Source organism: Hoplias malabaricus, chromosome 8, assembly GCF_029633855.1.
Source record: "Hoplias malabaricus isolate fHopMal1 chromosome 8, fHopMal1.hap1, whole genome shotgun sequence".
NCBI lineage: Eukaryota > Metazoa > Chordata > Actinopteri > Characiformes > Erythrinidae > Hoplias > Hoplias malabaricus.
The window spans coordinates 14,082,851-14,097,528 of NC_089807.1; the positions used below are offsets into that span (position 1 = coordinate 14,082,851).

General features: G+C 37.3%; 1 protein-coding gene across 1 annotated transcript; it reads left to right on the forward strand.

Annotated features, from left to right (window-relative positions):
- Positions 1–3,585: 3,585 nt before the first annotated feature.
- cxcl12a (chemokine (C-X-C motif) ligand 12a (stromal cell-derived factor 1)) lies at positions 3,586–12,958 on the forward strand. The gene is made up of 4 exons (XM_066679487.1): positions 3,586–3,704; positions 6,444–6,561; positions 8,373–8,456; positions 10,092–12,958. The coding sequence occupies exons 1-4, from the start codon at positions 3,638–3,640 to the stop codon at positions 10,120–10,122; spliced, it is 300 nt and encodes a 99-aa protein (XP_066535584.1). The 5' UTR covers positions 3,586–3,637; the 3' UTR covers positions 10,123–12,958.
- Positions 12,959–14,678: the final 1,720 nt, after the last annotated feature.

Genomic DNA, 14,678 nt, shown 5'->3' on the forward strand with positions numbered 1-14,678 from the left:
AAAATTTTTATTGCAAACGGGAAGGAACAGAGGAGCTTGGTTTTGTTGAACCCTGACCGTGGGTTCTGGGGCTGAGTGTTTTGGTTTGAAGGACCAGGCCGGCTGCCCTGTGGTCTAGAGTTCCAGTGCCATCCCTCTGCAGGCTCCTGGGGTCTGGAGTCAACAGTGCTGACCAACAGCCCACTAGGCAACTGCCAGCGTCACTGATAACACCTATATCCCTTGAACTTTCCTTTGGCTCAATGTTTATTTACCTCAGGAGCACTGCCAAGCAAGACCCATCAGCAATGCCCAGCAGAGCATTGACATCCGAGAGTGGCTTCACACATCACTGTAAATGGCATTTTCCTCATTACAGGCAGATGATAACCAGAGCTCTCAATGAGCTTTAATCCAGAAATGGCCAATGAGTATCACATTACCATGACTGTGATTGATGCTTTCTTTAGCTCTCATTAGAAATGCATTGATGACACACAGTAACTCAGAAGGCAAAGATTTGTCACTGGAATTTCGTTCTCCTGGGAGGCACAACAGATGCAATGTTAAAGATCGCAGCTTCAGTCTCGTGTCCTTTTTAAATGGTTTTCGACTCTGCATAATGTTAAGTCATTTTAAATACACCCCAGCACTTTGCATCACAAAGCAAATCTCTGCCATTAAAGCACGCTGGGCTGCAGTATATCACAGAACAGAGAGGCAGGACATGGCATCTCAAAAGAAGTGGCAGTTAGACATGGTGCATTATGTGTATTACCTTTCAACCTTGTGTTTGGATAATAAATCATAGGATTGTTTTAAATAGCAAATGCAAACACACACCAGTCAGCATTAAGGAGAACGAAATCTATTATTTTCATGAGGGCTAAGACTTTTCATCGTCAGAGGGCCACAGCCAGGTTATCACTGCAAACCTGCAGAGATGACAGTTCTGATTATTAGATCATTACAGGTTTGGAGGCATTTACACAGTTTGTGAATTCAGGCGGCATAACATTACATTTCAGAGTACTAAAAATGTTGGTGTTCTTTTTTTTTGTTTTTATGTTTCTTCATCATTTGGATGCATCATTTGCATCTGACCAATGGAAATTTGCCCAAATTAATAAGTATTTTAACATTATTGCTTTCTCTTGTAACATTACTATTGGTCTACTGAACTACAGAAATACAAAAAAACTGGCAAATGATGGACTGAGTCATTGTTAGTTATTTTATGATGAATCTGGGCTGCAAAAACTGCTGGTGTTATATTACACAGCTCCCTGTGTCTGCGTCCACATATGGCCAGTCTTGTTTGACCAACAGTCCTCCTGCTATGTGAGACTTCAGAACCAATGTACAGACAAGAGAATGCCAGCCAAATCATTGCACATGGTCCACTTCTCTGGATTTGTCTCATTAATTCAGTAACTGGAATTTACTGAATCACTCCCGTAACACTCCTGCCTCCCCTGCACTCTCCTGGTGCCTGCAGCTCACTCTTTTTATCCAAGGCCAACTGGGAATGAGCCTGCAGAATCTCAGGCTTGGTGTGAACTCTCCCACCAGTGTCACCTTGTAAAACCACATCTGCATTTGGCGGTTGGCTTTTGAAGGGAGGGAAGCAGAGCACTTAAAGACTTTAAAGGCAAATAATTCAGTGTAAACTTTCAGGAAATGCAAGCGCAGAATTAAAAAAACTAAAACATACATGTAGACATGGACTTTCTTTCTTTTTTAATGATTGATCAAACAGAAACAATTCAAAATTGTGATCAGACTCCTAGCCCACACTCTTAAAATAAAGTTCTTTGGAGAAGTGCCATCAAAGGACCATTTTTGTCCCACTAAAGAACTTTGAAAGTGTGTTTCTTTAAAGAACAGTTTTTGTACATGAAATGCATGTGTGAAAAAACTTTTAATCTTTAGACACCTCCACTTTGTACATTTTTCCCCAATTAAACATAAAGAACATGTTCAAAGTTTAAAGAATGTAAACATTGCACCATAGACAAAATTCCCCGTAAACATGAATCCAAGCCAAGAGTCATTTGGGAGCCTTTACTTTTTCTAAAGGGTGCACTCTGGGTTTACATTTTGGTTTGATTGGCTTAAACCCCTGTGAAGCATGACCAAACTCTAACAGCCTCTAAATAAATGCAAATGCTCCTCAGAGCTTCAGTGGGAAGGGTGAGCATGGGCCAGTGGGAAGACGTCTCATCTGTGTGAAGAGAATGCTCTGATCTGGACGCATGCTTTCCTCTCCTGTCCTCATCTCTTCACTCCAGCTTTATTCTCAGAGAGAGACGCTTGGCACACTGCGAGTCCTGGAAACTGAGTTCACATCTGCGTCCTGTTATACATCCTAATCCCCCTCCCCTTCCCACCACACTCATCACCACTCTGCTCGGATTAAACTGGAGGGCTTAATGGAAAGTTCTAGCCCAATAAAAAACTAATTGACTTTTCTTTTTTAAGTGAAATGGTCTTCAAGTTCCTTTTCATGCCTATGTCTGAGTCGTTCAGCAGGGAACGCATATGTCAAAGTTTGCGTTAATAATAACAATACATTACATTTATAAAGCGCTTTCCAACTTTACCTATAAACATAGATTAAGTGCAGAATTTAGCAACTAGATTTAGTTCTGGGACTCAAAATGTAGTAATTCAATGGTAATTCTTCAGAAATCATCTGAATATTACAACATTTAGAATGACTAACTGACTTATAAATGAGTAACATACATCCCTGCACATCAGTTTAGCCACACTCATTTACACTGAAGTTATAAGGAGTGTTAGACCAGCCTGTTTTTGAATGTGACATGATACAGTCAGAAACTGGTCAGAACAAAGCTTAAAGACACATTAAAATAAGGAAAACATAGGATATTACCCTTTCTAAACTTTACGTTTATATAAAAGCCTTTGAAACTTTAAATTATGTGCAATTTCATTAAAGGTATTTAACACCTGTACATCTCATTTACAAAACCTGCTTTTTAGAAAAACAACCCATTGAATGCTTTTTTTGGGGGTTCTTTGAACTTAGGTTCATTCATGGCATCACTCCAACTCACACTTTATTTTTAAGATTTGAAGAGTGAACATGCTCAACATTCATCCTTCCTGCTTCCTTCTTTCCTGAAAAAGGGAGAGTGAGAGAGAGCCTACACCAGACATATTTTCACTGCTTACACCAGACATACTTTTACTGCTGGAACAGAACCTTGTATCTCTAAAACGTTTATTTCCCACAGGTAAAAATGACCTGAACCTGTAATGATATTTAATATATTTATATAGAAGAGATCCTTCCTTGTAGTCTGATCAGCATGAAATTGAACACAATGGTTAAACAGGTGGTCTCAAAATCTGGTAAATGTTGCTTAGACTTAGATATATTGAGCAAGACTGAAAATACCCTCTGAATGTTCGTTCATGTCCTTGTAGTGTTTTGACACGAAGCCAGGCTAGTTTTAATGGAGTGGGCTTGTAATGGCAGGAGCTCATAGATCATGAAGGGAACAGCCCCTAGCTCTGAAAGGGGGCAGGTCCCTGATTTAAGGCCAGTCCTCACTGCTCTTCCACAGTGCGCTCTGCGAATCTCCACACACACGAATATACACACACACGCTCTCACACGCGCTACACTATGGAGCTGAAAGCTTTTCTATTGGCAGCGCTCGTCACGGTGGCGATCTACGGGACGATTTCACACGGTGAGCTACATTTGCCTTTTTATGGGAATAAGACTTTGGCGGGAAACTTGAGAAAATAGTTTACGTTAGGTGCTGTTTAGAGATGCTGGGATGCCTTTGCTTAACTTTGACAGAAACTGAGGTGAGGGAACGCACACGAGTTAAAAAAAAACTGACAAATTAGCCTTCAAATTTAGAAAGAATAAATTGGGTCCGTTATACGTATATCATTACGTTCATGCAAACCGATATTTGGCTGCATTGCATAGAGTCTACATTCTCATGTAGAGAGCATTATTTGCTGCCACATACATCAATTTACAACAGGGTTAGGGTTAGAAAATATTCATGCATTGGGATGTCATTTGAGGTGATCACAGTATTTACTTAAGAGCTCAACTATATATATATTCTAACTATTGTCATGCTTTCATGAATTTAGAGCTGTTTGAACAAAAGCGCCTATCTTCTAAACAGTAACTTTGTTGGATGCTTTTTATATGGGTACTTATGTTTTAAAATAAACTAAATTGAAAAAATATATATTTTTTTTTCCCAAGAAAATATGGACCAACATTATATATATATATGTCCAAACATGATGAAATGTTGTATAAAGGGCAGCTTGTAGGTTTCATTAAATAAAAAAACGGCAAAGAAAATTAATGTGTAAAATTTTAATCTGTGACATTCATAAGGCTACTATATAGCCCTAAGCGAACTTTTTTTTTAACCATTGCTATCGTGTTTAGTGCTTACTCCCCCTCAGTGTGAGTCAGTGGCTGTGAAAGGGTCTCGTAGCCTGCCGTCTGTACGCTGTGGTGAGAGTTGTGATTTTCACGCAATGTGTTTACGCAGTGGACGTGTTTGCTCAACAGAACCGTGCGCTGCAGAGCGTCGTGCCCATGTTTAACGTGTGTATTTGTCACCTCCTTTGTTTCAATTTAATTAGCCACAAATTAGGAGGTAAAACCAAAAGAGCAGAGGTACCACTAGGCTGCACTTCAATGGCCCAAAGCGCCGGGGGGCTGTATGAGCCCCATTAACATAACAACAGAGGCAGAGTACCTGCATGTTTTAACTCCTCTAACATGGAGCTCGCAGGTACTTCTCACCCTCGGGCTTAAGTGAGTGGGCGATGTCCGCTCAGCTGCGTGCTCAAACGCCTCACTTCTGGACCATTAGGGCGCAGGAGCAATTAGGCTATGATTACGCGCACTTTTACAATGATACTGTATACAATCAGTGGAAGTGTACCTATGTCATGGGGTGTACTTTAACCATTACACTATGTGTATTTCCCAGGGGAAATGGTTGTATTTAAACGTATTTAATTAATTTAACAATTACACACATGCAAATCAAAGTACACATATTTAAATTAACTTACAATTAAATGAATAGAGGTTATTGCCTTAATTGAAGGTTCCTTAGACTATTTTCAAGCGTACCTTTTTTTGAAGAGTGTTTGGCACTAGATTTATTGTTGACCAATCCCCCATTTGTCCACTCTGCCCACTCCATGGATCACACTCTGCTTCCCGTAATGTGGCAGCTGCTGTTAGAAAAACACAACACTGAGATAAATGGCCCCAATTACTGCTAGCATTTGAGTACAAGTTTTCTTTAGGTTTTCAGTACCATTCCTAGTAGATTTTTTTTTTTTTTTTGCTTTTTCTCATGTATCCTGTTAATTCTGTTTAATATGTTAATAATTTGCATTTGCTTTTGATGATGCTCTTAAATTGAAAATGATTCTTTTATCCACCTTGCTTCCTAATCTACATTCAGATGCATTTCCTTAATAAGCTAAAAATGACAAACCAGTGAATTTGTGTATTGGACAATTAACAGGTAGAAACCATTGACTACAGTCAAATTACATGTGCAAACATGCTTGTTCAGGCACACCAATGGTTCTCTCATTGTTCAATTCTTAATGGCTTCCTATGTGCGCCAAAGCATTACATGATCTCTATATTTTTAAATGTTTACTGGTCTCAATGCTGCTCGCTGAAAATGAAGAATTACAAGTGAACATTATTTGTATAAGTATTAACAGAATTATACATTTAAAAACCATCTTATACTCTGGAAATGCGTAAAAGCTTAGCTTGCATAATGAACTGAAATACTGCAAAGCTGTATCGCATCTGCAGTGAGTTCTTCGTTTGACAACATTGTGATTGAACACATCTGCTTTGGATCCTGCTTAAAAGCAGACAGTAAAATATGTCCATTTATACAGTATAAAAACATGCACAAGTGAAGGGTGTCCGAGCGGTGATAGATTAGTAAACAGAATGTCTGTGGAGCTAATGTGGGTATAGTAAGTTTTATTCCAGTGAACATAAAAGTATCACAAGAAAGCAACAAAAAAAAAATATGATCCTGTCTGTCTCTTAGGAGTAAGCAAAATATTTGTCCAAATAAAATCTCTGAAATTGTAACTTTAGAGCAGAAAACTGTATTGGTTCCCTTGTTTTAAAGTACATATATGTAGATATGTTTATTGCAAATTATTTAAATTATTTCTATTACACATTATATTTTCATTCAATGTTTCACTGCTGTAGTGTTAAAAATTATGTTTCATTTTAGAAAGAGGTTATAATCGCTTGCTTTGGGGATCTTTTTTTTTCTTGCAGGAACTTGTAACAAATCATATTTATCCACAACCAACTAAAATGTAAATACTGTTTTTCATTGCACTGATATAAGACATGTCTGTAATGGGCTTTTCTTTTTAATCCTGTACAGCCAAGCCTATCAGTCTGGTAGAGAGGTGCTGGTGCCGGTCCACAGTCAACACAGTCCCTCAAAGGAACATCCGTGAGCTGAAGTTTGTCCACACACCTAACTGTCCCTTCCAAGTCATGTGAGTATCTACAGCAGGGTCTTTCTCACATGCTTGTCCACTCTGACGCAGCCATGCCACTTACGGGGGTGTCTCTCTGAACCCCAATACCCATTATTTCACACCATCAATCTCCCAGAGCTGAAAGAACTCTGAATAGATCCGGAACAGGCCTCCCCTCTTTGGCATTATACTTAGGGTCAAACTCTCACAATTAGACACAAGCTAAGGAAATGCTATGGGAGAGGGTGGGATTCTAAGCTTGGATGCAGTTTTGTTTTGTTCAGGAAGACATTAACCATACCTCATTAAAGGTTTGCTTTGGTGTAACGTTAATACTAAAGAGCTGTGATTTCTCTTGTATATATATGTAAAAAACCTCTTTGGTAATATACACGTTATATAAATATATATTTTGAAAGAACCTGTAAAGTGTCCCATAGAAAACAAACTTAAATAAAAAAAAAAAAAAAATTAATAAATTGCAATTATATATAAGTTAAATTCTGCAAGGAAAGTATATCACAGCCAAGAATTCTTTATGAGATTTATTTGTAGAACGGCCAAGAGTTAAGGGGAAACAAACAGCTGGACACACGTGTGGTGCCGACACAGGCATGGTGAAAATCCCTAGAGAACAGATCAGAAGTACTACTGCAATCTATAAGATCCTTGATGCTTCTGATGAGTGAAGTTGGTAACATTATATGCCAGGCTTTTCTGTTGCCCTTCACTTGCTGTGAAGTAATTACTACCTGCTGTCCACAGACCTGCCTCACTTAACCCCTGCTGACAAAATCAAAACAGACCCTAGAATCCTACTTTTACATTAGAGGATAGATGTGAGTCAAAGATAACTATAAACTTTGATAATAATGCACCCTGTGATGATGCCTTAATATGGTGTCTCGGATGCTTAATGCTAAAGCTAAGGCTGAATGTACTCTTGTCCTACATTGGTAGCTTTTTATATTTCTAAATGAAACAGAATCCTGTGAAGCGTCTAATGAGCATCTACTCAGTTCTATTTGATGGATGATTAGGTGACCTCCAAAACAAACAGGGACATTTAGTGTTAAAGCAGGGGGTTAAGTGGGGTGCTTGAGGTTGTCCTTGTTTCCATGTGTAATCAATAGTTCACCAACTTAATACCTATACATTAAAAAAAAAACAGAGGTCAACTACTGAGTAAGAGATTCAAGCTTAGTTTGTGCATTAAACTAGAGCCAAAACCAACAAATGGACCATGTTTATCTTTATATCTCAAATCACCTAAACAATCTTTAACATATGTGCAAACCAAAACTTTATGGCTTACTAAACATACACATAAAGTTTAATGGTTAAGCATTTATTTGTTTGTATCTACAAATGCCATTGGCTAACTTCCATGAATCTAAAAACATACACTAAACCTTTTAAGATAATCAAACAAATCCATGGTGTCTGCTAGAGGCATGAGGGTGAGATTACTATCTGACAGGTGGTTAAGATACGCAAATGAATTTTAAACATAAAAAAAAAAAAGAAACTATAACTGCCTCTAAGGGTGTATCATTTTCTCTGAAAGTGAAACTAGAGAAAGAACTGCTTCAGTGAGCTTCAACAGGGTTTTCACAGTGCTCCTTCATCCTTGTTTTGCCGTGTTTCATTGTGTCGTTAATGCTGACCATGGCACATCTTTTGTGTTGCATTCAGAATTCCTTCACAATGGGGGACAAAGTGCTTTAAAAGACACATAATAATCAAGTGGTCGATGTAGTGACATGGCTGAGTGGTATGGATGAATATCTTTTAATGAAATGTTTAACCATTTTCTGTTTTTCCCACAGTGCCAAGCTGAAGAACCACAAAGAAGTGTGCATTAACCCTGAGACTAAATGGCTGCAGCAGTACCTAAAGAATGCCCTTGAAAAGTAAGGAGAAACATAAAGCTTAATTTGTGCTTTTTTTTGTTCCTATACAATTCAATCAAATGTGTGTCCTCAGATGGCCATACATACAAAGATTTGTACAGTTTACTTCACGATTATAAATTCATGCATAACCATCACATCAATATATACAGGTAATGGAACAGACAGCAGTATTCCACATTTCCTGTTTCTCACGTTTCTCCAAATGCTCAGGAAAACCCCTGTGCCAGGGTTCTGTTTAGCCCTGAACCCTGGCTTCATTCTTCAAAAGAATCTGTGAAATATGTATACCTTTGGTTGCTGAACATAATTTTAATGCTTACCAGCCTTTGCCAAGCTTCCTAATGCAAAACATGTTCTCACACTGTGGTCCTGGCATAAAATCCCTCCTTACTGATTCTGATGATAAATCACAAATCAGTGCTGTGGCTACAATTAATCATGAGATGAAGATTAAATTTACCCATCTTAAGCACAGCCTCTTAAATAATTTATACTCATTTTCAATTTTACTTGAAGTTGCGCCATTAGTGTGCACTTCTACTGTGCAAAATTGTAAGTCTTTAAGCTGCTGAACTAAATATATCCTAAAGTTTAATTGGACACACAAAGGCTGAAAGGTGTGAATAGTCCAGTCTGCAAAGTAATGGCTAAAGTGGACAATGCCTCTACAGGCTTGACTGCTTTTGAGTAGCTACTAGACATTCGCAAAGCCATACTGTGCAATCTGGGAATACTTCTCAGTCAGACAAATGAAAAGGCTGTACACCTGACACTTCTGAACCAGACAGTAGATATAAACACACAGGTCTGTCAGAGCTATGACACAATCACCTGATCACAGTTATAGGAGTTGAGTAAAGTTATTTGAGTAATTTTCCAGAGTGGTTAACCATTACAAACTTATGTTTACATTGCAATGAAAATAAAGTATTCTGGGAAGGCATAAATACTTGTAAGAAAAAGAAAAAAGTAAACACAGAGAAAAGAGAAAAACACTATTACTGCAAAAACAACAAAATGTAAAACCTCTGACAGGTGCTATAACACCATCAGAGGGCAGCAGTGGCAGTCCTTATGGTAGGCTACTCTTCCAATGTACAAGTCATTTTGCTGCCACTGCAGATTTTCATACATCTATTGAATTGCTGACCCATTAGTTATAAACTGTAACAGTGGTAAAATTGTAGGTTTATAATGCACTGTAGCAGAAGCTTTGAGCTTTTGCTTAATTAACTACCTGTGCAGTTAAAAGTAAGAATTGCCTGTAAAAGCTAATGGCATGTCTGTTGCACAGTGTGGCCACAAGCACAGTCTGGCGTCAGGTTTTAAATGTTTTCCAGTGGAGACTTTGGCAGGCCATTAAATGAACCTGCTTCACCTCAAATACCACTTAAAGATACAAATTCAGAGTTCATTTAGCAATAACAAGCTGTTGTTCATCCCCCTGTAGTACTCACCATTATAGGCAAGAGCCTGGCTCATGAGATGTGGAAGGCAAAAAAAAAAAAACTTGTCCAAAGTGTCCATATGCAACAGTTCAACTATAATCTATTTACGTTTTTTCTGGCTTCTGTCTATTTTAGGATTTGGCTTGTGTTCCACACTAACTGTATACATCTTATGTCTCTGCAGAATGAAGAAAGCCAAACAACAGCCGAACTAAGGAGCCAGCTGGATGGCAAACCAGTTTATCAGCCCACCACCACAGATATGTACCATATACTCCTCTGGCATGCTTGCTGACCCAGCACTTAACCTGCCAAATTTGCTTTCCTGTCCTGTGACTCAGCAATCGGCACACCACTCCATCGCCACCACCTCTGCCACTGCTATAGGCACCACCTGTGTTAGCGCAATGTGCAATTATATATGTATGAGTGTTTGGTTTTATACGTATGATGTGTATATACAATGTTTTATATCAATTCTAAACAGTAAAGAGATATTTTTGGATTTGCGTTTGCTCCTTGCCTGTCTGTTACAGTGAGTTAAGTAGCACTGAATGAAGTATTTGATGCTTTGGGAGCAAACTCATGAGATTTATTACATGATGGGCCAATTTCCTGGACCCAGGTCAACATTAATCCTCAACTAAAAAGTCTTTTCAGTGGTAAATCACCATTGACATCACGATTATGTCAGGGATTAGGTTTAATATGCATTTAGGCCATGGATCATATTACAGGAAGAGTAATCTGTGAATGATGCCCATTCTTGCAGAGCTGAGCCCAAATTTCAGCATATCCTTTAAGTACGAAGGGAAATTGATTTCTCCCCGTTTCATAATCCTATTGAAATAATCCATATTATAACTTTGTAACACTGCATATTGCATGTGAATTAATATTATATATCTTCAGAAAGAGAAGAGTTGCTTGTGTTTTTGTTCTCTGATCCAACAGGGTGTTATTTTATACAAATGCAAACCAAGAGACCTTAGACCTTACATGACCCTAACTACTCTGAACTACTTCAGAGAACATAATTGGGTTTACTGGAAGTAGGCTGTGAGGCAAAATAGAATGAAATGTTCTTTTTTTTATATTTCTATCATTCTGTAAGCAAGAAACATCTGGATCCACAAAACTGCTAACTGAGCAGGCAGTGTGTTCGAAACATTCTGATACGGAATCACATCGCGTGAAACATTAAACAAGACCTAAAACACATTTGCGTACATGGTACAAAGCACAATTAATTAATTAAAAAAGATAACAATAACAACCTAAAAATCACCATATTCAAAAAATATTACAAATTAAATTAAACAGAACTAACCAGATACATTTCTTTATACTAAAATAATGCAGTTCATTAGTAAAAATTAGTTACTGTTTTGTTAGCAGTAATCTATGGATAAAAGTGTACAATTATAGGATTAAAATCTTTAATACCTAACATCGATAGTTTAATAATGCACTTTATTTTTATTGTTGTTAAAAAAAATGAACTTCCAGCTGAGCTGAGGAACGCTGTCCAGAAATTTAGCAAATAGTCTATGCTCATTTCTCCTTGTAAATTGGCAAAAGGAACTTAAATTAGTAAGAAGTTACATTAAGGATGCAATATAGTTTCATGCACCATGAGCATCCTCTTCATTTAATACTTGCATGGTAGATTGATGGTGAATGGGCATTGGTCAAAAAAGGCACTTAGAAACTACAACTTTTATATGGATATTCAAAACAGGAATTATGTCTCGGCCTGGCATGGAGGTCTTGTTTACAACTATCCTGTCCAGAAACAAAACATGTCTTGCCCTCTAAAACCAGCATACATTCCACTCTGCTAGAGTTAAACACTTCTCAAAGAAATTAGTGCATGGAATTTCTCTGCTATACCGCTGCCAATTCCATTCCATCAACTGATTTAATGTGGTCCTATTAAAGCAGCCAGCCCTCTTTTATACAGGCTGCCTGCAGGCGCACAGGCCAGGAAAACATAATGCCCTTCTCAGGATTACAGAGGAAGGGGGTGCACACATTGTTCTGGGGGTTAGGCCCCTGGTGACACTGAATTTCATACAATCATATGGAGAAATGCAGTAAAAACTCATTCTAACGAGCAAGATAGCCCTGATGAATGTGTGCACTCCTTTATTCTCAATTTGTGCCCCATTGCTTTTCCCATGCTGCCTACTGCTAGAGTTTCAGAATGTTAGTGAATGTCAGTAAAAGTTCTAAATGTGCGGCTTTGAAGATTAAAAAATGCATACAAACAAACAAACAAAAAATCATTCTTTTGCCTTAAAAGCCAAAGAGCTTTGACCATTAACTCCACTGCTGAGCAATAACTACACATTAATTTCAACAAACTGCCACAGTGTCTGAATTTAGACCAATTTCACTATGGAATGGAGTGGAGGACAACCGTATACAGCATGTGTGAAGAAAGAAGGCAGTAATTCTTGCCTCATCACATCACTCTGACTATTTCACCTGCAAAATGACCAAAATCACTTGCAACTGAAACCCACTTCTCTGATAAGAAGTGCAGGCAAATATTAGGTATTTGTAGAAAGAATCACAAACTGAAGATTACAAAATGTATTTAAATGGTGAAGGATATTCAGATTGTATTCTACCATTTTACCACATCTGTATGCTTCTGTATGTAAACTGCAGATGCTGAATTTAAAGGTAACAACTGCCTTACTGTATTTCTGCATCTTGAAATGGCTATTTTAAACATCATCTTATGAAACTGTTGATACATGAGTGTATATTTGGCTGCAAAGTCAGATCTCTACCCCTGAAATGTTTGTGCTCAACAGCAATAATGGCTTTCATGACATGTCAGACACCATAGCCTTCTATATTATTATATTCACAGCAGGTGCTTTAGGCCATTGGTAATGTATATATTTCCCCCATAACTCCCAAACAATGTGAAGACAATTTCTTTGTATATGGCAGCTTACTCCATTATATATGTTGTATTTACTTTTTATGAGTTTGTACCAATGTTTGATTTCATTCATATTTTGAAATAAATCATAATCATGTATGAGTTTTGCCTGGAATATTTATTTTAATTATAGCAGGTATTCATGGACAATAATCAAACTTCTGTCCCCTAAAAATAATCATCAGGTTTCATAAATGCATAAGATAACACTAACAACATACTCCTGATTATTGGGACGAACATTACAATGAAACAGGGCAGAACATTCTGCTGTATGTTTCAGTGTAAATGTGGGATGCCATTGAGAGTGTCTACTGGTGGCCAAGACCCAGTAATAGGCAAATGTTAAATTACAAATGTAAATTAATTTGTAGATTATTTCATTTAACATAATTTAATGTTAATGTTAATGACATGATCATGATTAACATGATTAGTACTGCCTCTAAAAGGATAACTTCAGTGAAACATGCACCATTTACTGAAAAGTCCATGGTCAACATTCTGTTAAAGCACATTGAGTCATTGTATCTCATTGAAGAACATATAAGGACATTAAATTGTTAAACCCACCGCAACCCTGAAAAGGATTAAGCGGCAAAGAAGCTAAACAGAAAGATGTATTATCACTACCGTAAAGAATATATAAATACACCAACATCATATGTCTGTGAATACGTTTTTTACATTGAGAAATACTATACATTAATAATAATACTACTACTAATAATAATAAAAATAAGAATAATAAGCAAACCACTCACAATATGTAAACAAAACCTTAAATCTTTTAACTGAATATATTGTTCAGTTTCCATGAGAAACTGTGTAAAAAAAAGACAAAGCTGTGTTGTTTCATAGTTAAAGTACACTTTAGGTCAATATGTGAACATACTGTAAAAAAACTGAATGATATCAGGTGACCACAAAGGAGAGGAGGGAAAAAAAGCTTATATAACTTAGTTAATCACCTTATAGCTCCCAGATACAGGCTGTGAGCCAAAAACTACAACCCACAACCTTACTGTTCACACTGTGCCAAGTCATCAGCTCCTTACACACTATCCTGCTAGGATCATGTTATCATCTCATCGGCCAAACTACTGTAGTGTATGATTATTTACTTCATGGTAGCCGGCCCTAATTCCACTAAAAAGCTTTGTAAATGCACAACCCCAAATAAACTTCTTTAAATGGCTCCAGCACTTAAAGTTACATCTTACATTCATAAAACCATGATGTTCTGTGACACTGCAGTGTAGCGTGAATTGAAAATATTTCTTTTATATGAGACATAGAATAGTAGGTTTAAGACAGGAAGCCGTGCCTTAAGTACAGTATCATGTGTCCAAATGCTGATAACATTGCTTCCTCCCTACTGTCAGGAAAAAATAAATGACAATATGTACACCCACATACACAAAGAGCACAGAGTTAGGATTTTTTTTTTGTTAAATTCAATTATTCTCTTGAACCTCTCTTGAACCTTTAATTCAGAAAAGCAAAAATATTGGGATACAGTGCCAAAGTAGAGCAGTTACTGGAGACCAATTACACATATGCTTAACTTCCATAATAACCTAGATAACCACAATAACCTAGACTACTCAGAATTTTGATATCATAATGTTTGTGTATAAGTTGTGAATGAATTTATATTTGGACAGTCTTTTGACTTAGTCCATGTCGCTGAAATATAGAACAGTATAGCTCAAGTGGTCATATGAGGAAACGGCATATAAAGTAAACCATGCAGTGTCCCTCAATGTCTAATGCTGTTTGTGTACATGTCTATAGTTTTATACAGTTTTT